This window comes from Bos grunniens, chromosome 18, assembly GCF_055505025.1.
Source record: "Bos grunniens cultivar Pamir isolate PY7600 chromosome 18, Bosgru_T2T1.0, whole genome shotgun sequence".
Classification (NCBI taxonomy): Eukaryota; Metazoa; Chordata; class Mammalia; order Artiodactyla; family Bovidae; genus Bos; species Bos grunniens.
Genome location: NC_141182.1, coordinates 2,936,957 through 2,960,674, shown reverse-complemented (window position 1 = coordinate 2,960,674; position 23,718 = coordinate 2,936,957). Strand labels below are relative to the sequence as shown.

Sequence of the window (23,718 nt, the reverse complement as noted above, 5' to 3'; positions counted from 1 at the left end):
GCAGGGTCCTCCAGGCAAGCTATTGAGTATGATTAAAATAATAAAAGCAAGTCAAAGAAACAGTTTCCAACATGGAGTCAGAATTGGCTTCCTCCCTGCAACACACCCAGGGGTCATTTTAAACAGGGAAATCACCGACAGAAAGCACAAAGATGAAAAAAAAAAAAAGGAAACGCGGCACTAAACAGACTGGGAAGACGATACTTATTTACACTAAGAGGGCTGAAGCAAGATAGCAAATTGTCTGCCTGCAACCTCAGTACAACCCACCACTGGTTAACTCAAAATTTTCACTCTCTGAGCATGTCGGGGGAAATAACCCCAGAAAGCACCGTGAATATTGATTTGGGGGGGGAGGTGACTATTTTAACAACTAAGCGAATTCAATAATATTAACCAGTGACTAACGAAGGGCAGCTGTGTTCCCATGGGCAAAACAAATTTTCCTTAAGCAGACACACTAAATCAAAGCCGCTGAGCTCTGAAGACTACAAGTCCCAGCATGCACCGCTTCAGGACGACGCCCACATTCCGCCGACCGCCATAAGAGCGTCAGGTCCGCGGCTTTGGCCCGGAAGTGGTGGTTCTCGACCTAGCGCCGTTTCTGCGTGTGCGCACGCGCCGCCGGAGCCGCCGCCATCCCCGTCGCCTCTGCGCACTCCGCGCTTCTACCGTCTCTCCCTAGAGCTTTGCCGTTGGAGGCGGTTGCTGCGGCACCGTAGGCCCCGCGCGGCAGCAGTATGGAGGAGTTTAAATCCGAGGATTTCTCCGTGTCGAAGGAGGACGAAGACTACGCGCCGTCGGGTGAGCACTCCTCTTGAGGCGAGAGGCGACTTGCCCCGCCCCCGCCTCGCTTGAGGCTCGCTTTGCCAGGCGTTTGTGGGCCCGGTGGGAGGGTGGCGTGATTCTCAAGCGGCCCTGAGCCCGCACCGCGCGGCCGGTGGCCCCAGTTAGCGTACTGGGACCTTTCCTGCGGCTGATTCTCTGGGCCGCGTTCGGCCAACGCCCCCTCAGAGGGCGGGAACCCGCAGGTGAGCTCGACCGTTAGTGGTGGTTGGGTATCGCGTACCCTCAGCAACCCTGAACGCTTCTGAAAGGCCATCTTACGCAGACCTTCCATCCCCAGGGAATTGCTAGCATCACGACCCCGATACATCATTTTCTGTCTTCAAAAGAGATATGGTGGTTAAAAGTTCACTTAATGATGTCTTTTGCTTCTTTGCAGTCTGCATATTCAGTCCTTCATAGACCTTTGTTGTATTGTTTTTCTGTGTTGTCCACATCTTGGCGCTCTGTGCACCATGCAAACAGAAATAGGCAGACGAGTTTTGGAGGAAAAGGAAAGTGGCTTTGTTACTTCGCCAGGCAAAGGGTTAGGGCAACACGGTAGGCTAGCGCGCCAAGAACTGTTCCCCTCTCCCTGGTGAGTACGGAAAGGTCGTATAGTCAGGCAGGAGTTAGTGATAAAGTATCAAGGCAGTAACCGTCTAGTATTCTTCTGCAAAGTTTCAAAAAGGTTGCTGGCCAGATTAGGGTGTGGTCCAGTTTGTCGGTGGTGGTGAGCTTCTCTGGTCCTTTAACCTTGCCTCAAGTGTTCTTTGCTGTTCCTCCTTTGAATAGCAAGTGTTCTACTGTTTGGAAATGAGAGAAGGTCATGGAGACTGGAGTCTTGCCTATAAGAAATAGGGGACAAAAAGGCCTCTGTGCCCAGGAGTCCCTAACGGGCCTGCTCGGAACATGTATAGTCTTCTAAAACAGATCCAGACCAAAATGTTACCCATACCTACCCCTTCTGCCATCCTCCCGGTTCCCCAGACTCCCACATCTCGTTAGAAGTATCTGCTCGCACAGTTGCACTGGGTCAAACAAGATAAAAAAAAAAAAAAGCCTGGATAGTTGTCCTTGTTCATTTTTTTGGTCGAGCCAATCATTACATTCAGTTTGGGGCTATAGCGAAGATGAATTTCTGATCACTCTTGTCACCAGTATGGCTCTTACTGAGCTACCATGATCAACGAAGACTTGCCATAGTTTCCCGGCTCCTTTCCTGCGTTAGATTCTTGTCCGCCAACATTGTGTGTGCTGAGTCCCACTCTTTGTGACCCTATGGACTGAGGGCCCGTCAGGCTCCTCTGTCCATGGGATTCTCCAGGCCAGAATATTTGAGAAGTTTGCCATGCTCTCTTCCAGGGGATCTTCCCAGCCCAGGGATGGAACCCCGGTCTCCTGCGTCTCTTGCATTGGCATGCAGTAGTTTCCTTACCATTAGCGCCTTCTGGGAAGCTCTTTTGTCAGCATGATTACTTGAAAATTAGTTTTCATTGTAATCAAAGTTACCGTGCACCTGCTTAAAAATAGTCAAATATTTCTAAAAGAATTATTTTGAAACAACCATTTCCATCACTTATCCCTGTCCATCCTCCACTGAAGAAACTGCTTTCTTTTAAAATTTGGTATTTCCATCGTCTGCTGACTTAACCCATTCATATTAGGTCTTTTAACATCTCCTTGAGGCTTTCCCCTCTCTGCCAACACACACTTTTTCACCTTCAGACCCTTCCCACTTCCCCAGCCTGCCAATGTTCCTGTGTCAATTTGGGTTAGACTATTATTGTTTCTTTTTTTTTTTGGTAATGACTTTGAATATCATGTGACGGAACCATCTGGTATATGCAGTTACTGCTTTTCCTGCACTAGTTTTCTCTGGAGTTAATAATTGCCATTTTGTTGTTGTTTAGTCATCTGTGTACTTACTACTGATTTGATCCTAAACGCTCAAAATTGTTTAAATCACCTCCCAACATATTTAGATTTATTAGATAATCATTTGTTATTTTGAAGTCCGTCTTTGTCTTCTGATCTGCTCCAATTTGTCTTGGTTTTATAATTTTTAAACCTAAAATCTTCCATCGTGACCACTACTTTGGATGTTTCGTTTATGTCTCTTTTCTCTTAAGATTCCCTGTTTTCTTGGGTCCCATGATGTTTTTTTTCTTGGTGTGTTCCACCAAAATAAGAATAAATCCTCAAATAACTTCTTGAAGAAAGATACATGTTAGAAACTTTTTTTTTTTTTTTGAGACCATGAGTATCTAAAAATAACCAGGTGACCCTCAGGCATGATTAATAGTTTGGTATGGAATTCCGTAGTTTTTTAATCTGAATTTTGAAGGTATTCCTCCATTATTTTCTAAGTTTCCAGTGCTTTTATTAAAAAAAACTTGTTGCTAATTTTTACTCATGTACATAAAATTTGTCTCTGGACGCTGATAGAGTCTTGTCTTTGTTTCTTCTGTAGCTTTTAAAATTTAGGGGGGACAATTTTCTTCATTTTATTTTTTTGGAATCATCATTATTTATATATTGACTCTTGCTACACCTTATGGACTGGTGCTTCTGTTGTTTTTTTTTCTTTCCATAAACTGTCCGTCAGTTTCCTCTCTGTGCAGCCTGGCTTTGGGGTTGTTGACTGGGGATGGCCAGGTGGGCTGCTCTTTGCACAGTGACTTTGAGGTTCTTAGAGGAGGTGTTTGGCACAGTTACAGCACAGTACGATTGGTCGCAGGTCAGCAACCCTTCAGCTGTTTGACACTGTAGACCAGAAATTTCCAGAAGCCACTGGGGAGCGTGTGCTTTGTTTTCTTGTCCTCATAACCGGGGTTGGACATCACGATATTTTTAATTTTGGAAAAAAAAAAAAAAAAAATTTTTTTTTTTTTTTTTTTTTTGAAAACTTTTAAATAGTATCATGTTCTGTTTCATGAGTGGAGCATCTTATTGCTCTATGGATATTAGTTACGCTTTGGGCTTCTCACCATCTGAGATGGCCCACACTCGGTGTAGGTGTTTCTCCCGTTACTACTCTCCCCTTGCCAAGGTGACTCTCTTTGGAGACAGACAGCATTCTGTGTATGAAATGCATATCTCTCTAAATACATCTACTTATCTATCGAATAATAATGAATAATGTTCAAAATATTTCTACTTTTGACTTATGTACAGTAAAATTCACTCTTAGAGTGTTCTGTGATTTTTTGACAAATGCTTGTAGTTGTGTAACCACGACTGAATTTAACAGTTCCAGGGCCACTCTTACCCTTCCCTACCCCTGAAAATCTGTGTATAGACAGTTTTATTTCCCCTTCTTCTGTGAGCATAGCTTTTGTTTCTCTTGCTAGCCTCTTGTACTTGGTACAGTTCCAGTGTGTATTGAATAAGAGTGGTGAGCGTGGACATTCTTGCCTTGTTCCCAGTTGTAAGGAGAAAGCATGAGTGTTTCGCCATTCGGTATAATGTTACCTACAGGTTTTTTCATGGATGCCTTAAGCACTTCACATTGTCGCGTGCTACAGTTCGTGGGGTTGCAAAGAGTTGGACACGACTGAGCAACTGAACTGATTATTTAGTCACATTACCAGGTCTGTGTAATTATGCAGTTTTTTTGCTTTTTTTTAAACATTTTACAAATGAAGAGACTGAGGCACCCCAAGTTACTCAACTAGATTAGATGGGCTGGGATTTGGATCCTGGCAGTCTGCGTATACTGCCCCTCAGGCCTTATGGAATTAAAGAATTCCCTCTATTCTTTATTTGCTGAGAAGTGAATTTTGTCAAATGCTTTTTCACCATTTATTGCTCATGTGGTATTTCTGTTTTTAATCTGTTAATGATTTTAAATTCATCCCACCCCACCCCCATAAAACTTACTGGATGTATTATTATTTTACATGACTGGATTTGGTTTGCTAAAATTTTATTGAGAAGTTTTGTGTTTGTTTATAAGGAATGTTGGTCCATAGTTTTCTGGTAATTTCCTTGTCTGATTGGTATCAAATAATGCTAGCCTGATAAAATGAGGAAACAGTCTGTTTCCTCTAAGTTGTTTTTTATTCACCCTAGGTGTTTGTTTTGGGCATTAACACGTTAGACACATTCTCTGATTTTTGCAGTAATTCTTAATTGTTTGTTTCATGTTTAAGCATGGAGGACTGAAAAGGTAATGCAGGCTTTGAGTCTCTGGACAAGATTTGTTCATTTGCTATAAAAAGTACTGAGGGCTTCCCTGGTAGCTCAGTGGTAAAGCATCTGCCTGCCAGTGCAGGAGACTCGAGTTCAGTCCCTGATGTGGGAAAATCCCACATGCCCTGGAGCAACTGGGCCCAAGCGCCAGCCTGTGCTCCAAAGTCGGGGCCACATCTGAAGCCCTGGCGCCCTAGAGCCTGTGCTCTGTAGCGGAGAGGCCGCTGCCGAGAAGTTCGCACGCCGCGGCTAGGGTAGCCCCTGCTCCCCCAACCTGAGAAAGCCCGTGCAGCAGCAAAGACGCAGCACAACCAAACATAAACAAAATGAAGAAAAAGAAAAAAATGCTGAGTCACTACGCTGTACCCTTGAAACTAATATTGTTAATCCACTATACTTGTTTTAAAAAAGATTTGTTCACTTTGTGCTGTTTTGTCTCTAGGGATGTTATTCTTACAGTAACCACGTGGAATTTAACCATAGTTTCTGTTGTTGTATAGTTTGAGATTTGCTTTTCTCTTATCAGTGCGATTGAGTATCTTTTTTCATGTTTAAGATCCAGAGCCACATGCATTTCTTTGTCTGAACTGTCTGCAACATTCACCCAGTTTATGAAGAAAAATAAGTTTATAGCGAAAGTGCATGAACTTTGTTGAAAACTAGAAAATGCAGGCAATTAAACATAAAATCAGAATAACTACATTCCCACCACCTAGAGATTATCAGTATTGATTTCTTAGTGAAACCCACTCTTTATCTTTTTCTATTCCCAAGTGTTGTTATTAATATTTGTATTTTTCCCCAATCTGAAATCATACTTTTTTTCATGTTTCTTTGTAGCCTGCTCTTTTCAGTGAACATTCTATCCCTGTTCATTTCAGTAAACTTTGAGATCATCTAATATACACACCATATTCACATTTTCCCTGTTGACTCAAAAATGGCGACAGCTTGTTTAAATCATGGTTGAGTTCCGGACTACTTCTGTCATTCAGTTGTTGCATCTTTTACATCTGTTTTAATCTAGCACACTCACGTTTCTGTAACATAGATTGGCATAGGAGACCAGGCTGTATGTCCTGTGGAATTTTGTCTGGTTACTCCCTCATGGTATTAGGTGATTCCTTCGTCCCTTGAACTTGCGTTAAATTTGAGTGAGTGAAAGTCGCTCAGTCATATCCGACTCTTTGTGACCCCGTGGACTGTACAGCCCATGGAATTCTCCAGGCCAGAATACTGGAGTGGGTAGCCTTTCCCTTCTCCAGGGGATCTTCCCAAGCCAGGAATCGAACCCAGGTCTCCCGCATTGTGGGCAGATTCTTTACCAGCTGAGCCACAAAGGAAGCCCAAGAATACTGGAGTGGGTAGCCTATCCCTTCTCCAGGAGATCTTCCTGACCCAGGAATCGAACTGGGGTCTCCTGCGTTGCAGGCAGATTCTTTACCAACTGAGCTATCAGGGGAGCCTGTGTTAAAATTAAAAGTAGATCTAAATGCTTGGTGGGTTCAAATAAAATAATTTTAGTTTACAAAAAAAAAGTTCATAGCTGATGTGTGTGTTTCATAATGCATAATATCAGAAAACAAAATACCTGATTAATTTCCATAGTTGTGACTTCTGGATCAGAATGAAGAGAGTTTGATCCCTTAATTGTGTAACTGTTTTTTCCCTTGGAACTGGAAAGTGTTTTGTGTTATATTAGGTTGGTGCAAACATAATTGCGGTTTCAGGCTGTGAATTTTAAATCCTAACTAGGCTCAGACATCTCTCTCTATTAATCAAAATAGGAACCATTACAATCAATACATATTTTTGCCAACAACAAATAAGTTTGTTTATTCCTGTAGCATAAAAATGTGTGCTTTGGGATTCAACGAATTCTTGAAAAGCATTTTCTGAATCCTGCTGGTTGTGGAAGCATTTTCCGAGCTAAAAGTTGTCAAAATGCTTGAAGTGGTAGTTAGTTGAAAAGAGATCAGGTAATGGCAGAGGAAACAAAACTTCGTAGACCACTTCATTCAACTTTTGAAGCATTTGTTGTGTGGTGTGCAGTTGGGTATTGTCCTGGAGAAGAATCGGGCCCTTTCTGTTGACCAATGCTTGTTGCAGGCATTGCAATTTTTGGTGCCTTTTATCGATTTGCTGAGCCTACTTCTCATATGTAATAGTTTAGCCAGGATTCAGAAAGCTGTAGTGGATCATACTGGCCGCAGAGCACCAAACAGTGACCATCACCTTTTTTTGGTGCAAGTTTGGGAAGTGCTTTGGAGCTTTTTTGTCCAACTGCTGAGCTGGTCATTACCAGTGGTATACGATCCAGATCCACTTTTCACCGCAGGTCACAATCCAATAGACAAATGGTTCATTGTTGCGTAGAATAAGAAAAGATGACATTTCAAAAGGACTTTTTTTTTTTTTTTTTTTGCGGACAGCTTATGGCACCCACTTATTGAGCTTTTTCACCTTTTCAATTCGCTTCAAATGCCAAACGACCATAGATGGTCAACCTTGGGTTCTTAGGCAACTTCTGTAGTTTTAAGAGGATCAGCTTCAGTGATGGCTCTCAATTCGTCGTTGTCAACTTCCGATGGCTGGCTGATATCTCTGTCTTCAAGGTCTCCTTTGCAAAACTTCTTGAACCTCTGCTGCACTGTATGTTTGTTAGCAGTTCCTGGCCCAGATGTGCTGTTGACATTGTGGGTTGTCTCCGCTGCTTTGCAACATTTTGAACTCAAGGAAATCCCTCGAATTTTCTTTTTGAGTAACATTTCCATAGTTTAAAATAAGTATAAAATGAACAGCAAGTAATAAGTTATTAGCAAAAAAAAAAAAAGCAAGAAATGTGCATTAAAATGACGTATAACATGACCACATTCATTTAATGTATTCCAGAATCAAATGGCAAAATTCAAATTACTTTTGCACCAACCTAATAATATACTTAATCATTAAAACTCAAATTGTCTTTAACCTTGCATGATAATCTTTGGTTGAATTACTACCATCATTGTGGTGAGAGAGTGAGTCTTTTTCTAGTTTTGTGGTTCTTTTGCATTTATTGGTTAATGTTGGGAAAGTTCAGCTTTTCCTCATCAGTTGGGACAGGATAAATATTTAGTTCATTTCTCTTAATTACCAATTTTCAAAATTGGGAATAATCTTAATGGGAACCTAAAATGGTGCATAGTATTTTTTCCTGTCTTTTTTAAATTTGTAATTATCATAAAGGGGTAACAGTTTTGGGGGACTTTTTTTTTTTAATCAATCCAGTGTTTTTCAGTAACAGTTATTCCTTTTAATGGTCTCATCATCACTTTGGGCCACTAAAAGTTCTTTCAAACTAGATCTTATATCCTTTTAATGTGACCCATTATACCTAATTTCCTTGTTTTCTGGTACAGCAAAGTTTGCCCATTTCACCTTGTGCTTTCCTTCCCTCAAACCCGAAATTAGCTACACTTTTTGGGGAACCCTTTTTGTGTAGAGTCATATGAAAGAATACAATCTGAGTGTTCACTGTTCAGAGCTAGAAAATATTTACCTTAAAAATGTTAAGAGTTCTGAATTTTTTTCCATGTAATGAGGGCTTTTAAACTTTTTTAATTTTAATCTTTTTAACACTAAAACCACTTTGTATTGGGGTACAGTCTATTAACAGTGTTGTCATAGTTTCAGGTGAACAGTGAAGGGACTCAGCCATACGTATACATATATTCGTTCTCCTGGAAACCCTGCTGGCACATAACACTGCCGTCCGGGCTGGCACATAACATTGAACAGAGTTCTGTGTGCTATACAATAGATTTTTGTTGGTTATCCATTTTAAATACAGAAGTGTGTACATAATCTACCCAAAGTCCTTAAGTATCCCTCCCCCGACCCCTGCAACCATGAGTTCATTTTTTTAAGTCTGTGAGTCTAAGAGTTCTGAATTTTAAATTCAGCTTTAACATTTGTTTTCACTTAATTTATTTGATTTTATAATGGTGTCATTTCTCTTACTCTGAAGATCTGGATTCTAAGCATTATTAGCATAGCAACTTCCTTCCTTTTATCTATATTATGAAAGAAATAGTTTCAAGATAACAACACTGATGTTATTTCTCAAAATAGAACTTTTCTGGTCTTTCACTTCAGTTTAGTCCCTCAGTCGTGTCCGACTCTTTGTGACCCCAACGCCAGGCCTCCCTGTCCATCACCAACTCCCGGAGTTCACTCAAACTCAGGTCCATCGAGTCGGTGATGCCATCCAGGCCATCTCATCCTCTGTCGTCCCCTTCTCCTCCTGCCCCCAATCCCTCCCAGCATCAGGGTCTTTTCCAATGAGTCAACTCTTCACATGAGGTGGCCAAAGTACTGGAGTTTCAGCTTTAGCATCATTCCTTCCAAAGAACACGGAGGGCTGATCTCCTTCAGAATGGACTGGTTGGATCTCCTTGCAGTCCAAGGGACTCTCAAGAGTCTTCTCCAACACCACAGTTCGAAAGCATCAATTCTTCGGCGCTCAGCCTTCTTCACAGTCCAACTCTCACATCCATACATGACCACAGGAAAAACCATAGCCTTGACTAGACGAACCTTTGTTGGCAAAATAGTGTCTCTGCTTTTGAATATGCTGTCTAGATTGGTCATAACTTTCCTTCCAAGGAGTAAGCATCTTTTAATTTCATGGCTGCAGTCACCATCTGTAGTGATTTTGGAGCCCAGAAAAATTAAGTCTGACAATGTTTCCACTGTTTCCCCATCTGGGACTGGATGCCATGATCTTCGTTTTCTGAATGTTGAGCTTTAAGCCAGCTTTTTCACTCTCCACTTTCACTTTAATCAAGAGGCTTTTTAGTTCCTCTTCACTTTCTGCCATAAGCGTGATATCATCTGCATATCTGAGGTTATTGATAGTTCTCCCGGCAATCTTGATTCCAGCTTGTGTTTCTTCCAGTCCAGCGTTTCTCATGATGTACTCTGCGTATAAGTTAAATAAACAGAGTGACAATATACATCCTTGACGAACTCCTTTTCCTATTTGGAACCAGTCTGTCTTCCATGTCCAGTTCTAACTGTTGCTTCCTGACCTGCATACAGATTTCTCAAGAGGCAGATCAGGTGGTCTGGTATTCCCATCTCTTTCAGAATTTTCCACAGTTTCTTGTGATCCACACAGTCAAAGGCTTTGGCATAGTCAATGAAGCAGAAATAGATGTTTTTCTGGAACTCTCTTGCTTTTTCCATGATCCGGCGGATGTTGGCAATTTGATCTCTGGTTCCTCTGCCTTTTCTAAAACCAGCTTGAACATCAGGAAGTTCACGGTTCACATATTACTGAAACCTGGCTTGGAGAATTTTGAGCATTTACTAGCGTGTGAGAGGAGTGCAATTGTGAGGTAGTTTGAGCATTCTTTGGCATTGCCTTTCTTTGGGATTGGAATGAAAACTGACCTTTTCCAGTCCTGTGACCACCACTGCTGAGTTTTCCAAATTTGCTGGCGTATTGAGTGCAGCACTTTCACAGCATCATCTTCCAGGATTTGGAATAGCTCAACTGGAATTCCATCACCTCCACTAGCTTTGTTCGTAATGATGCTGTCTAAGGCCCACTTGACTTCACATTCCAGGATGTCTGGCTCTAGGTCAGTGATCACACCATTGTGATTATCTGGGTCGTGAAGATCTTTTTTGTACAGTTCTTCTGTGTATTCTTGCCATCTCTTCTTAATATCTTCTGCTTCTGTTAGGTCCATACTATTTCTGTCCTTTAGCAAGCCCATCTTTGCATGAAATGTTCCTTTGGTATCTCTGATTTTCTTGGAGAGATCCCTAGTCTTTCCCATTCTGTTGTTTTCCTCTATTTCTTTGCATTGATCGCTGAAGAAGGCTTTCTTATCTCTTCTTGCTATTCTTTGGAACTCTGCATTCAGATGTTTATATCTTTCCTTTTCTCCTTTGCTTTTCGCTTCTCTTCTTTTCACAGCTATTTGTAAGGCCTCCCCAGACAGCCATTTTGCTTTTTTGCATTTCTTTTCCATGGGAATGGGCTTGATCCCTGTATCCTGAACAATGTCACCAACCTCATTCCGTAGTTCATCAGGCACTGTGTCTATCAGATCTAGACCCTTAAATCTATTTCTCACTTCCACTGTATAATCATAAGGGATTTGATTTAGGTCATACCTGAATGGTCTAGTGGTTTTCCCTACTTTCTTCAATTTAAGTCTGAATTGGCAATAAGGAGTTCATGGTCTGAGCCATAGGCAGCTCCTGGTCTTGTTTTTGCTGACTCTATAGAGCTTCTCCATCTTTGGCTGCAAAGAATATAATCAATCTGATTTCGGTGTTGACCATCTGGTGATGTCCATGTATAGAGTCTTCTCTTGTGTTGTTGGAAGAGGGTGTTTGGTATGACCAGTGCATTTTCTTGGCAAAATTCTATTAGTCTTTGCCCTTCTTCATTCCGTATTCCAAGGCCAAATTTGCCTGTTACTCCAGGTGTTTCTTGACTTCCTACTTTTGCATTCCAGTCCCCTATAATGAAAAGGACATCTTTTTTGGGTGTTAGTTGTAAAAGGTCTTGTAGGTCTTCATGGAACCGTTCAACTTCAGCTTCTTCAGCGTTACTGGTTGGGGCATAGACTTGGATTACTGTGATATTGAATGGTTTGCCTTGGAAACAAACAGAGATCATTCTATTGTTTTTGAGATTGCATCCAAGTACTGCATTTCCGACTCTTTTGTTGACCATGATGGCTACTCCATTTCTTCTGAGGGATTCCTGCCCGCAGTAGTAGATATAATGGTCATCGAGTTAAATTCACCCATTCCAGTCCATTTCAGTTCACTGATTCCTAGAATGTCGACATTCACTGTTGCCATCTCTTGTTTGACCACTTCCAATTTGCTTTGATTCATGGACCTGACATTCCAGGTTCCTATGCAATATTGTTCTTTACAGCATCGGACCTTGCTTCTATCACCAGTCACATCCACAGCTGGGTATTGTTTTTGCTTTGGCTCCATCCCTTCATTCTTTCTGGAGTTATTTCTCCACTGATCTCCAGTAGCATATTGGGCACCAGTGACCTGGGGAGTTTCTCTTTCAGTATCCTATCATTTTGCCTCTTCTTTCTGTTCATGGGGTTCTTAAGGCGAGAATACTGAAGTGGTTTGCCATTCCCTTCTCCAGTGGACCACATTCTGTCAGATCTCTCCACCATGACCTGCCCGTCTTGGGTTGCCCCACGGGCATGGCTTAGTTTCATTGAGTTAGACAAGGCTGTGGTCCTAGTGTGATTAGATTGACTAGTTTTCTGTGAGTATGGTTTCAGTGTGTTTGCCCTTTGATGCCGTCTTGCAACACCTATGGTCTTACTTGGGTTTCTCTTACCTTGGGCGTGGGGTATCTCTTCACGGCTGCTCCAGCAAAGCTCAGCCATTGCTCCTTACCTTGGATGAGGGGTATCTCCTCACCGCCGCCCTTCCTGACCTTCAACGTGGGATAGCTCCTTTAGGCCCTCCTGCATCCGCGCAGCCATGGCTCCTTGGACGTGGGGTTGCTCCTCCCGGCCGCCGCCCTTGGCCTCGGGCTTCAGGGCGTGGGGTAGCTCCTTCCGCCGCCACCCCTGGCCTCAGGCTTAGGGCCGTGGGGTATCTCAGCCCCCAAAAATAAAGTCTGACACTGTTTCCACTGTTTGCCCATCTATTACCCATGAAGTGATGGGACCAGATGTCATGATCTTCGTTTTCTGAATGTTGAGCTTTAAGTCAACTTTTTCACTCTCTTTCACTTTCATCAAGAGGCTTTTTAGTTACTCTTCACTTTCTGCCATAAGGGTGATGTCATCTGCATATCTGAGGTTATTGGTATTTCTCTGGTCTTTAACCTTTTGCTAAGGATGTACAGTCAAAATACTGTTTCTAAAGTACTTGGAGTAAATCCTTTCTCAGTGGGCTGTGTTATCATTTTGCTTATGTTTATTTAAACTTTGCTTAATTTAAGAGATTTTCAGAATCCTGCAGAGAGATCAACACAGAACTCTTGCTTCCGCCACTGCCTACCCCACTGTGTTCTCCCCTGGCCCTTACAGACCGCAATTTTCCTTAGTTTTCTGTTTTTCCTTATAGTTGTGCCTTTTTAGACTCCATTAGTATAAAGTAACACAGTACAGCGAGGTACCCACCACTGTCGGTTTGTTGTAAGTCATTTTACTCAGCTTTTAGGAGGAAGCAAAATTACATTTGTGTGTTCAGATACCTCAAGAGACTTCCATTGACACTTGGTGTCTACAACATGACTTTCTTCAGTTTTAGAACCCTTGTGTTGACTATTCTGTCAGCCTCCAGTGCATGTTTGCCAGATTTTCTTAAGGCTGGCTCGCTCTCATTGGTTTTGCTTGCTTTTTTCCCAGCAGTGAGTATGTGTGTCTCTGGTTGCCCTGGGTCTCCTCTGCTTTCGCTCGGGCTTCCTCTGACCTTGGCAGGCAGGGCTGCACTGGCTTCAGTAGTTGCAGCTCTCGGGCTCAGGTGCAGTGGTTGTTACACAAGGGCTTAGTTAACCCACGACATGTGGAGTCTACCCCGATCAGGGATCGAACTCACGTCTCCTGCATTGGAGGTGGCTTCTTATCCACTGTGCCACCAGAGAAGTCCAGGAATTTCCTCATTATTTTTTTCATTTTCTGAAAAATTTTTAGTCATCTTTATTTTGTGAATGCCTCTCTGAGGAGATTAATTATAAAGGTTTTTTTTTTTTTTTCTTTTTCCTAGTTTTGTTTCCTCTAAATTCCTTTTTTTGTTTTCAGTCTTGCCTTTGATAGCAGAGGCTCTCCTCAAGTGTGTAGTGGTCTTAGTTCATTGTGAGTGAATATTTAAAAGCTAATTGGAAGTGCAGGGTTATTAAAAATAGCACTGTTTATAACGGCCCCAAACCAAATGGCTATCAACAGAGAAATGGATAAATAAATAATGGTTTAGTCTACAGTAAAACTAGGGATGAGAATAAATACGCTACAATTACATGCAAGGAACTGGGTGACTTACAAATGGAATGTTGAGTGAAAGATGATGTATGCAAGAGTACATATTATAAACTTCTTCCTAAAGTTCAAAAACAAAACTAATCTGTGATGTTCAACTTGAGGATGGCGGTTCTCAGGGGCATGTGGCTTGGTGCTAGTGATTGCAATAGGGCCCCAGGGGCTTCTGCAAGCTGCTTGTCTTCTGCTTCTCAGATGGGTCTAGTTACACAGGAGTGTTCAGTTTGCTTAATTTCATTGACCTGTACTTTAGCTCGTGTGCTTTTTGGTATGTTATACTTGCAGTAGAAGCTTATGTGAAGTGAAAAAGAATAAATCTGGTTGAATCTGTGTGTATAGGATCTGTTGACAGCTACCCACAGAATGTGGTCAGACTGGGCATCCAAGGAGCACTTTTGTTGGGGACCCTGAATGTCACTGTCCGAAGGTGGGAAATCGATATATTTGCTTTTTCTGCTATGTCTACCTTGAAGTCTTTAAGCCTTTTTCTAAGCCTCTTTTATTGATAAGACAAGATGTGTTTTGTTTAGTTTGGAAGATGTCCAAGATGAGGTAGAAACATCAATTTCTTCTTTGAAAATTACAGAAGTAGTTTTGGAATTTCTGTTCATTCTTTCAGCATATACTTCTAAAGATATGCAGATATATGTGGAGCATAGCAGAAATTGCAAACGTTAAATGTAAGTGGGATGAGTTAAGGACAGAATTATGGACTGCCCTGGAGGCCTGGAATGGGGAACTTATCCTGTCTTCAGAAACAGGGAGGACAACCGTCAGAAAATTATACTTTAGTCTGGTGAAGAACAGAGGAAAGCACTAGACTTTTTTTCTGAATGAAAATGTGTCATCTTGATATCAAAATTTTATTTCTGTCTTTCTGACCACCTTCTTATGTGATTTCAGGTGGAGAATGTCATGAAGATGCTGTAAATGAATTAGTGAAGGAAGGTGAAATGGGTGCTGAAGAGGAGACACAGAAAACCAAAGGGACAAAAAGGAAGGCTGAGAGCGTTCTGGCCAGGTGATGCTGCCCTCGAGGCCCTGAAGTCAGCGGCTGTGACACAGCCATCCAGATCGCTGGCATTGGTCTGATGACAGATTTCTTGCTGCTAGAACTTCTAACCTTTTCTCATTGAGGGAAATATTTGGTGACATTTTAGGATTTAATTCTTATTCTCTGGAAAGCTTTAAAAATGTTTGAGCTTTAATTTTTTAAAAAATGTATATGTAATAAGTGTGCTTGATTTAAAATGAAAAACTTAGAAATTCTCTGGCTGTTTAGTGGTTAGGACTTTGTGCTTCCAGTGCCATGGTCTGGGTTCAATCCCTGGTTAGGGAACTAAGATCCTAGAAGCTGTGTGATGTGCCAAATAGAAAAAAAAGAGAGGGAGAGAAGAAAAGGAAAACTCAATTACTAGAAAAAATATGTACTCCATCCTTAGCCTTTGTTGCTTTGTGAAATTATGAAATTTCTCAAGTTATTTAAGTCAGATAAGGGAATCTTTCAGTACAAGTCTTCCAGGACATGAAAAAGTAGATTGTAGAAAAAGAATTTTGAATATTAGGTGATTGATTTGAAGTCAGAATAGTGTTAAGCAATTTAATCTTGGGTTCAGTGCTTTTATCCTTGAGTTTTTCTGTATCCCATTTTTGCTGTCTTCAGAAAATATTCAAGAAACAAGGCTCCCCACTCCTCACCCACTGAGAACCCTAGGAAGAGATAGTGTGGATAAATCTGAGGCTCTCGTTAGTCTCTCTCATCAGTCAGTCTCAAAAGTCAAAAATATCTGGTGTATGTATGTTCTTAGAGCTCTCTTCTTGAACATGACGGATTCTGTGAAGTGATTTCTTGGTGAGGATAGCTAGTCCTAACTCAGAAGTAGAACAGCATATATTTTGGTTCTAAGTGTTTTGGGAAAATGCTAACTGTAGGAGTTGGGTTCTTTTTTCTTCCACAGAATCTCAGCTTACCTCTCACACTCACTGTATCCTGTGTGAATCAGTAGTCCCTGATTTAAAGTCTTCTGAGGTTTACAACATTATGTTTGGAATTCAGGAAGGGATAACTGAAATTATTTTGCCCGTTTATTTTGTTTTTTCTTGTGATGGTGATTAGGAAGAGAAAACACAGTGGCCTCTCACCACAACACGAGGAAGAGGAGGATGCCAACAGGGAATCTGGAGGGAGTATTAGTGAGAAGGAAGATGTAGCTGCAGAGCAGGAAAAAGGCGCTGAGTCAGAGGATGCCAGGGAAGAGGAGGAGGAGGAAATGTTGGCCAGCTCCATCGGTGATGTAGAACCAAAATCAGAAGTGCCTCCGAGTACACAAGTTAAAGTAAGTTAATAGTTGAATGCGATGAATGTTTTTCAGAAATTCCCCAGATAGATTTTTTAAATTTGCAAACTCAGATTTGAGGCTTAACAACAGAGATCAAACTAGCGGCATTTTAATATTAACCCTACCAAGTGAAAAGCAAAGTATACACTATGGGAGGAAACATAAGATTTTCTAATCAAATCAATTTTCAGTGAGAATTCAAGTGTTTAGAGATGAAACAAATATTAAGAATTGCCAGGAACAACGTGTTTGAGTGGAACTTTTAGTTTTCATTTTGTATCAAACTTAAATTTCTTTTTCATAGACAGGAGAGGAGAATAAAGAGATGGCTTCAAGTAAAGTGGTCAAAACAGAAGAACAAGAGAAACCTAAAGAACCAGAAGAAGTTAAAGTCACCAAGGTGTTTGATATTGCTGGTGAAAAAGTCAGGTAGGATGACGTTTACAAACTTCAACCTGGTTCTTTTGAAAAGGAACGTTTTTCTTTTAATAATATTTATTATTTATTGGCTGCACTGGGTCTTCATTGCTGCACCTGAGCTTTCTCTAGTTGAGACAAGCGGGAGCTCCTTTCTAGTTGAGGTGCACGGGTTCCTCATTGGGGTGGCTTCTCTTGTTTGGGAGATAAGGCTTAGTTGCTCTGTGGGATGTGGGATCTTCCTAGACCAGGAGTCAAACCCTGCGTTGCAAGGTGGATTCTTAACCACCTAAATGGAACATCTTTTTAAATGGGGTTAGACATCTGTCCTTGTACCAACACATCTAAATAGTTTGAAAGAATTCTTTAGAACTCAAGGTTCTTTTCTATTAGAACTCAACAGTGGCTCCATTAATTATCAGGGAACATGAGAATGGTCCTTTAAAATGTGGTAATGTAGTTTGGAGGTAGTATGAAGTGGATGACTAAATAGAAACAAGAAAATGTAAGAGTTCAGCATTATATGGGTTCCACCTACTTATTGCCATGCATTGTGACTTTGGCAGTTTCTCCCTTTATTACTTAAAATTGGCGTATGTGAAAAGTGAAAGTCGCTCCTTTGTGTCCGACTCTTTGAGACCCCATGGACTACACAGCCCATGGAATTCTCCAGGCCAAAATACTGAAGTGGGTAGCCTTTCCCTTCTCCAGGGGATCTTCCCAACCCAGGGATAGAACCCTGGTCTCCCACATTGCAGCAGATTCTTTATCAGCTGAGCCATAAGGGAAGCCCAAGAATAATGGAGTGGGTAGCCTATCCCTTCTCCAGCAGATCTTCCCAACCCAGGAATAGAACCAGGGTCTTCTGCATTGCAGGCGGATTCTTTACCCACTGAGCTATCAGGAAAGTCCCCAACTTTTTCATGTATAATCCACGACCACTCCCCCCCAAACCTTTGAGTCAGGTGACAATTAAAAGTACTAAGAGACATAGACCAAGGATACTACATAAACCAATTAGAATCAAATGGGTTCAAGATGGCAGAGAAGTCAACTTCCACTGGACCTTGATCCTCAGGCAACAAGCTAAGTGACACACCCAGAGGCGCCATGACAGTTCCAGTGCACTCAGAAGACCAGAAAGTGGGCCGTGGCCCAGCTCCTGGACATCTTCACCCCTTCCCCAGAACACTTGGAATAGTCCTCCCACTCATTAGGAGATGAAATTACCCAGCTCATGAAAGGTAACCATGCCACATTTCTAGAGAAGTTTGATTCTGTTACTATTATCTCAATATTATTTTTTCAAGCGATTCATAGGTTTGTTACTAGCTTAGAAAAGCAATATAGTCTTAATACTCTTGGCTGTTCTGGATGAGAGCCACGTGCCTAGAATTTCCTCTTCCCCATTTATTTAAAATTATAATATGAAAACAGCAGATCTGAAGATACAGCTAGATAACAGATGAAGTTCCTGCTGGCATAGTGATTTGACTTAGGTCTGTCGTGAAATGATTAGTAATAAATGTATTTTCAGAAGTCATCTTCCATGCTTTATCAGTAGTCAGTTCCAGTCATTTATCCCATCACATTATAATTAAATTTAAGTTGTATTTCAATGGGAAAAAGGGATTTCCCATGTGTGAATTTTTTTTTATGGTAAATACAACTCAGAACATTCTATGAAATGTGTTAACTTATAGGAACTGTTCTTCAGGCTTTAAACTTTCACTCCTACTCTTATAATTTATTTACTTTTGAAAAATATGTTGACTCAGTTCCATGTGTGAAAATACTAAGATGATCACGAATACCAAACTGGGAATGCCCTTATTCTCCAGATCTTAGGAGTCCGTGCTTTCATTGCTGAGGGCTTGAGTTCAGTTCCTGGTTGCAGGAACTGAAATCCTGCAAGCTGGATGTCTTGGCCAAAAAAAAAAAAACACCCAATAAAACCCCTCCAAACCAAGCAGGTAGATCAGCATGTTTTACTGCGTAATTGAGATCTTTAAATTGGGGACCATATAGTTATCATTTCTCTTTTGGAAGAAATAAGTTTATTCTGTATTTCGTCATTCTTACGTCACTTTCTTCATAACCATTGTACCTCAACATATATGATAACACCCACTTTTATGATCAGCTTTCAGTTTATCAAATATAGTCTTTTAAATTTAATGCATTAGTTTTACATAATTCATAGGTTTTACTACCTTGATAAGAATAATGGGGTTTTTTGTTTTTGTTTTTTTGTAGTAAGATGTTTTTCAGTGAAGGAAGCAGTGTGTTGATTTATGTTCTAACAGAAATTCCTTAATGTAAACTGTTTCCCTGTCCTGCAGCTGTGTCATTGGAACTTACTCTTGCAAACACTTACACTTCAAATCTCATCTGATGTTATATGATCATACTTTTACCTGGCAGATAACTGTCAGTTAATGTTTGTCAGGAAGAAACGGATAAGAGGCTCATTTATATCATCAGATCAGATCAGATCAGTCGCTCAGTCGTGTCCGACTCTTTGCGACCCCATGAATCGCAGCACGCCAGGCCACCCTGTCCATCATCAACTCCTGGAATTCACTCAGACTCACGTCCATCGAGTCAGTGATGCCATCCAGCCATCTCATCCTGTGTCGTCCCCTTCTCTTGCCCAATCCCTCCCAGCATCAGAGTCTTTTCCAATGAGTCAAACTCTTTGCATGATGTGGCCAAAGTATTGGAGTTTCAGCTTTAGCATCATTCCTTCCAAAGAACACCCAGGGCTGATCTCCTTCACAATGGACTGGTTGGATCTCCTTGCAGTCCAAGGGACTCTCAAGAGTCTTCTCCATCACCACAGTTCAAAACCATCAATTCTCTGGCACTCAGCTTTCTTCACAGTCCAACTCTCACATCCATATGTGACCACTGGAAAAACCATAGCCTTGACTAGACGGACCTTTGTTGGCAAAGTAATATCTCTGCTTTTGAATATGCTATCTAGGTTGGTCATAACTTTCCTTCCAAGGAGTAAGCGTCTTTTAATTTCATGGCTGCAGTCACCATCTGCAGTGATTTTGGAGCCCCCAAAAATAAAGTCTGACACTGTTTCCACTGTTTCCCCATCTATTTCCATGAAGTGATGGGACCAGATGCCATGATCTTAGTTTTCTGAATGTTGAGCTTTAAGCCAACTTTTTCACTCTCCTCTTTCACTTTCATCAAGAGGCTTTTTAGTTCCTCTTCGCTTTCTGCCATAACGGTGGTGTCATCTGCATATCTGAGGTTATTGATATTTCTCCTGTCAGTCTTTATTCCAGCTTGTGTTTCTTCCAGCCCAGCCTTTCTCATGATGTACTACTCTGCATACAAGTACAGCCTTGACGTACTCCTCTTCCTATTTGGAACCAGTCTATTGTTCCATGTCCAGTTCTAACTGTTGCTTCCTGACCTGCATATAGGTTTCTGAAGAGGCAGGTCAGGTGGTCTGGTATTCCCATCTCTCAGAATTTTCCAGTTTATTGTGATCCACACAGTCAAAGGCTTTGGCATAGTCAATAAAGCAGAAATAGATGTTTTTCTGGAACTCTCTTGCTTTTTCCATGATCCGGCGGATGTTGGCAATTTGATCTCTGGTTCCTCTGCCTTTTCTAAAACCAGCTTGAACATCAGGAAGTTCATGGTTCACATATTGCTGAAGCCTGGCTTGGAGAATTTTGAGCATTACTTTACTAGCGTGTGAGAGGAGTGCAATTGTGAGGTAGTTTGAGCATTCTTTGGCATTGCCTTTCTTTGGGATTGGAATGAAAACTGACCTTTTCCAGTCCTGTGGCCACTGCTGAGTTTTCCAAATTTCCTGGCATGTTGAGTGCAGCACTTTCACAGCATCATCTTCCAGGATTTGGAATAGCTCAACTGGAATTCCATCACCTCCACTAGCTTTGTTCGTAGTGATGCTTTCTAAAGTCCACTTGACTTCACATTCCAGGATGTCTGGCTCTAGGTGAGTGATCACACCATCTTGATTATCTGGGTCGTAAAGATCTTTTTTGTACAGTTCTTCTGTGTATTCTTGTCACCTCTTCTTAATATCTTCTGCTTCTGTTAGGTCCATACCATTTCTGTCCTTTATCGAGCCCATCTTTGCATGAAATGTTCCCTTGGTATCTCTAATTTTCTTGAGATCTCTAGTCTTTCCCATTCTGTTGTTTTCCTCTATTTCTTTGCATTGACCGCTGAGGAAGGCTTTCTTATCTCTCCTTGGTATTCTTTGGAACTCTGCATTCAGATGCTTATATCTTTCCTTTTCTCCTTTGCTTTTCGCTTCTCTTCTTTTCACAGCTATTTGTAAGGCCTCCCCAGACAGCCATTTTGCAGTAGGTGTTGCGCGAAGGGCAGACACAAACCATAATCACAGAAAACTAGTCAATCTAATCACACGGACCACAGCCTTGTTTAACTCAGTGAAACTAAGCCATGCCGTGTGGGGCCACCCAAGACTGGTGGGTCATGGTGGAGAGGTCTGACAGAATGTGGTCCACTGGAGAAGGGAATAGCAAACCGCTTGAGTATTCTTGCCTTGAGAACCCCATGAACAGTATGAAAAGGCAAAATGATAGGATACTGAAAGAGGAACTCCCCAGGTTGGTAGGTGCCCAATATGCTACTGGAGATCAGTGGAGAAATAACTCCAGAAAGAATGAGGGATGGAGCCAAAGCAAAAACAATACCCAGTGGTGGATGTGCCTGGTGATAGAAGCAAGGTCCGAAGCTGTAAAGAGCAGTATTGCATAGGAACCTGGAATGTCAGGTCCAGCTGCTCCTGCTGCTGCTGTGTCGCTTCAGTCGTGTCCGACTCTGTGCGACCCCATGGACTGCAGCCTACCAAGCTCCTCCATCCATGGGATTTTCCAGGCAACTACTGGAATGGGGTGCCATTGCCTTCTCTGTTAGGTCCAGGAATCAAGGCAAATTGGAAGTGGTCAAACAGGAGATGGCAAGAGTGAACGTTGACATTGTAGGAATCAGTGAACTAAAATGGACTGGAATGGGTGAATTTAACTCAGATGACCATTATATCCTCATGGTTAGCTTCATGTCAATCACTTTGAAGCATCAATACCACGTTGATGATGATTGTCCTCAGCATATCACATCATTACCACCCGACATTGGTGCTGATGAGTTAGACCACTTAGGTGCTATCTGTCAGTATTCTCCATTTCAAAGACAGTCTTTTCCCATATAATCATTTTTGGGACCCATTAAATCTTGATGATGTGAATTAAGAATGTATTTTGCTGCCGGGAATCACCCTGGGAACTATTGAGTTGTCCAGCAGAGGGAAGTAGAACACTGATGGTGAGCCTCTAATGCTTTCAGTGTCCTAAAAAATACACAGAAAGAGTTTACTATGCCACTAGGAATGCAGTGTTAAATATTGGAAATCTTTCTTGGTTTGTATTATTTCTCATGTATTACATTGGATATCTAAGGAAGATGTATTATAACTTTACCATTGACTTGACAGTGATAAAGGCTGGTGAATAACTATTGTTATGAGAAATCATTAAATTTTCTGATCAAATTAAATTTTACGGATTTATTAATATTTATAAATATAGTTGACACAAATTTTTTTTTTCCTTTTAAAAGCAAATGTATGGTGATTTTAAATGCCACATGAGTATCCGGAAAGCCTGCTGTTTCTGTCATTTGTCAGAAGAGGGCAGCCCCATGTCTATCAAAGAAACAAATATAAATGAGGAAAATCATTTTTTTTCCCATAAATATTCACACTCTCACACATATTTTATATTCAAAAGTACTATATTCTTATTACTTTCAACACACACATTGCAGAGTTATATACTGTGCCAGATGAAACTTCTCTGAAAGTCAGCAGCATAATACACGTTTATTTCTTTCTGGTTTGGAGAAGTCCAGTACAGGTTGGGTAGCACTCTGTCTTACTACCCAGCCAGGCAGACACACAGGAAACACACAGACTTTAGACTTGCTGTGTCATGAAGAGTGAGGAGATAGATTTTCATTTAATTTGTCTGTTTTGAGAATGAAACTTGTGCCATCAGCCCTGCCCTTTGAGTCTAGGACTTCTGTGGTTTTCATTTCTACAAAGAGGAACGGGTTCTGTTGGTTGATTGGGGTCAGTAGCCTGTGGTACGAGCTAGAGAAGGGAATTGGGGACCAGGGTGCTCCTGATACGAACGTTAAATTGGTGTTAGCCCCACTCCTTTCCTCCACCTTTAGAGGTTCCTGGTATCTCAGTTTCCACAGCCTTTGTAGGATATGGCTTGTTTATTGGCCATTCCACATGGCTACAGCTTGAGAGAGCAGAGCACACACCTCAGTCAACTGCTGACTTGTCTGTTTGCTTTCTACCTTCAAAAAAATTTTAATTGACATCATTCTCCTGTTATACTTTTTCTTACCCTTGTGTAATTCTACCTCTGTAAACTTATTACCACTATCTGGTAGGGTTTTGGTAGAGAGTGGAGAATAAAGAATGTGTTCATTCCATCATTTCCAAGTGAAAGATTCCACTTGTTCTTCATGAACCATCTTAGGTCTCTAGATTCTGCCCAGGGCAAGTAGATTGAAAGCAGCTTTCTAAGCCAGTGTTCTTGTACTCTGCGTTAAGCCTCAAAGTGCACGTATGTTTGTTTTGTTTTTTCCTATAGCAGTATGAGGAATCAGCCCAAGAATTAGCAGCTTAAGACCATGTTCTATTACAGTTTCTTATAGTCCTGGCATAGCTGGACTTAGCTAAGTGTTTCTCGTGCAGAGCCCCTTCTGCAGTTGTCCTTAATGGCTGGGTCTAGGAGTGTCTTGAAAGTTTATTTACTTCCATGTCTGGTGCTTGGGTTAGGACGACTCAAGACTTGGGATCTGGAACAGACACCTTAGGTATCTCG

General features: G+C 41.4%; 1 protein-coding gene across 3 annotated transcripts in view; it reads left to right on the top strand.

The window, feature by feature from the left end:
• Positions 1-629: 629 nt before the first annotated feature.
• The window catches only part of LOC147352935 (protein CFDP2-like), a 44,229-nt gene continuing 21,140 nt past the window's right edge, over positions 630-23,718 (top strand). For all 3 annotated transcript variants that reach the window (XM_086349920.1, XM_086349918.1, XM_086349921.1), the window contains exons 1-4: positions 630-804; positions 14,949-15,066; positions 16,162-16,381; positions 16,689-16,813. In XM_086349920.1, coding sequence (XP_086206046.1) covers positions 741-804; positions 14,949-15,066; positions 16,162-16,381; positions 16,689-16,813 — 527 coding nt within the window. In that variant the 5' untranslated portion in view covers positions 630-740. The remainder of the gene's footprint in view (positions 805-14,948; positions 15,067-16,161; positions 16,382-16,688; positions 16,814-23,718) is intronic.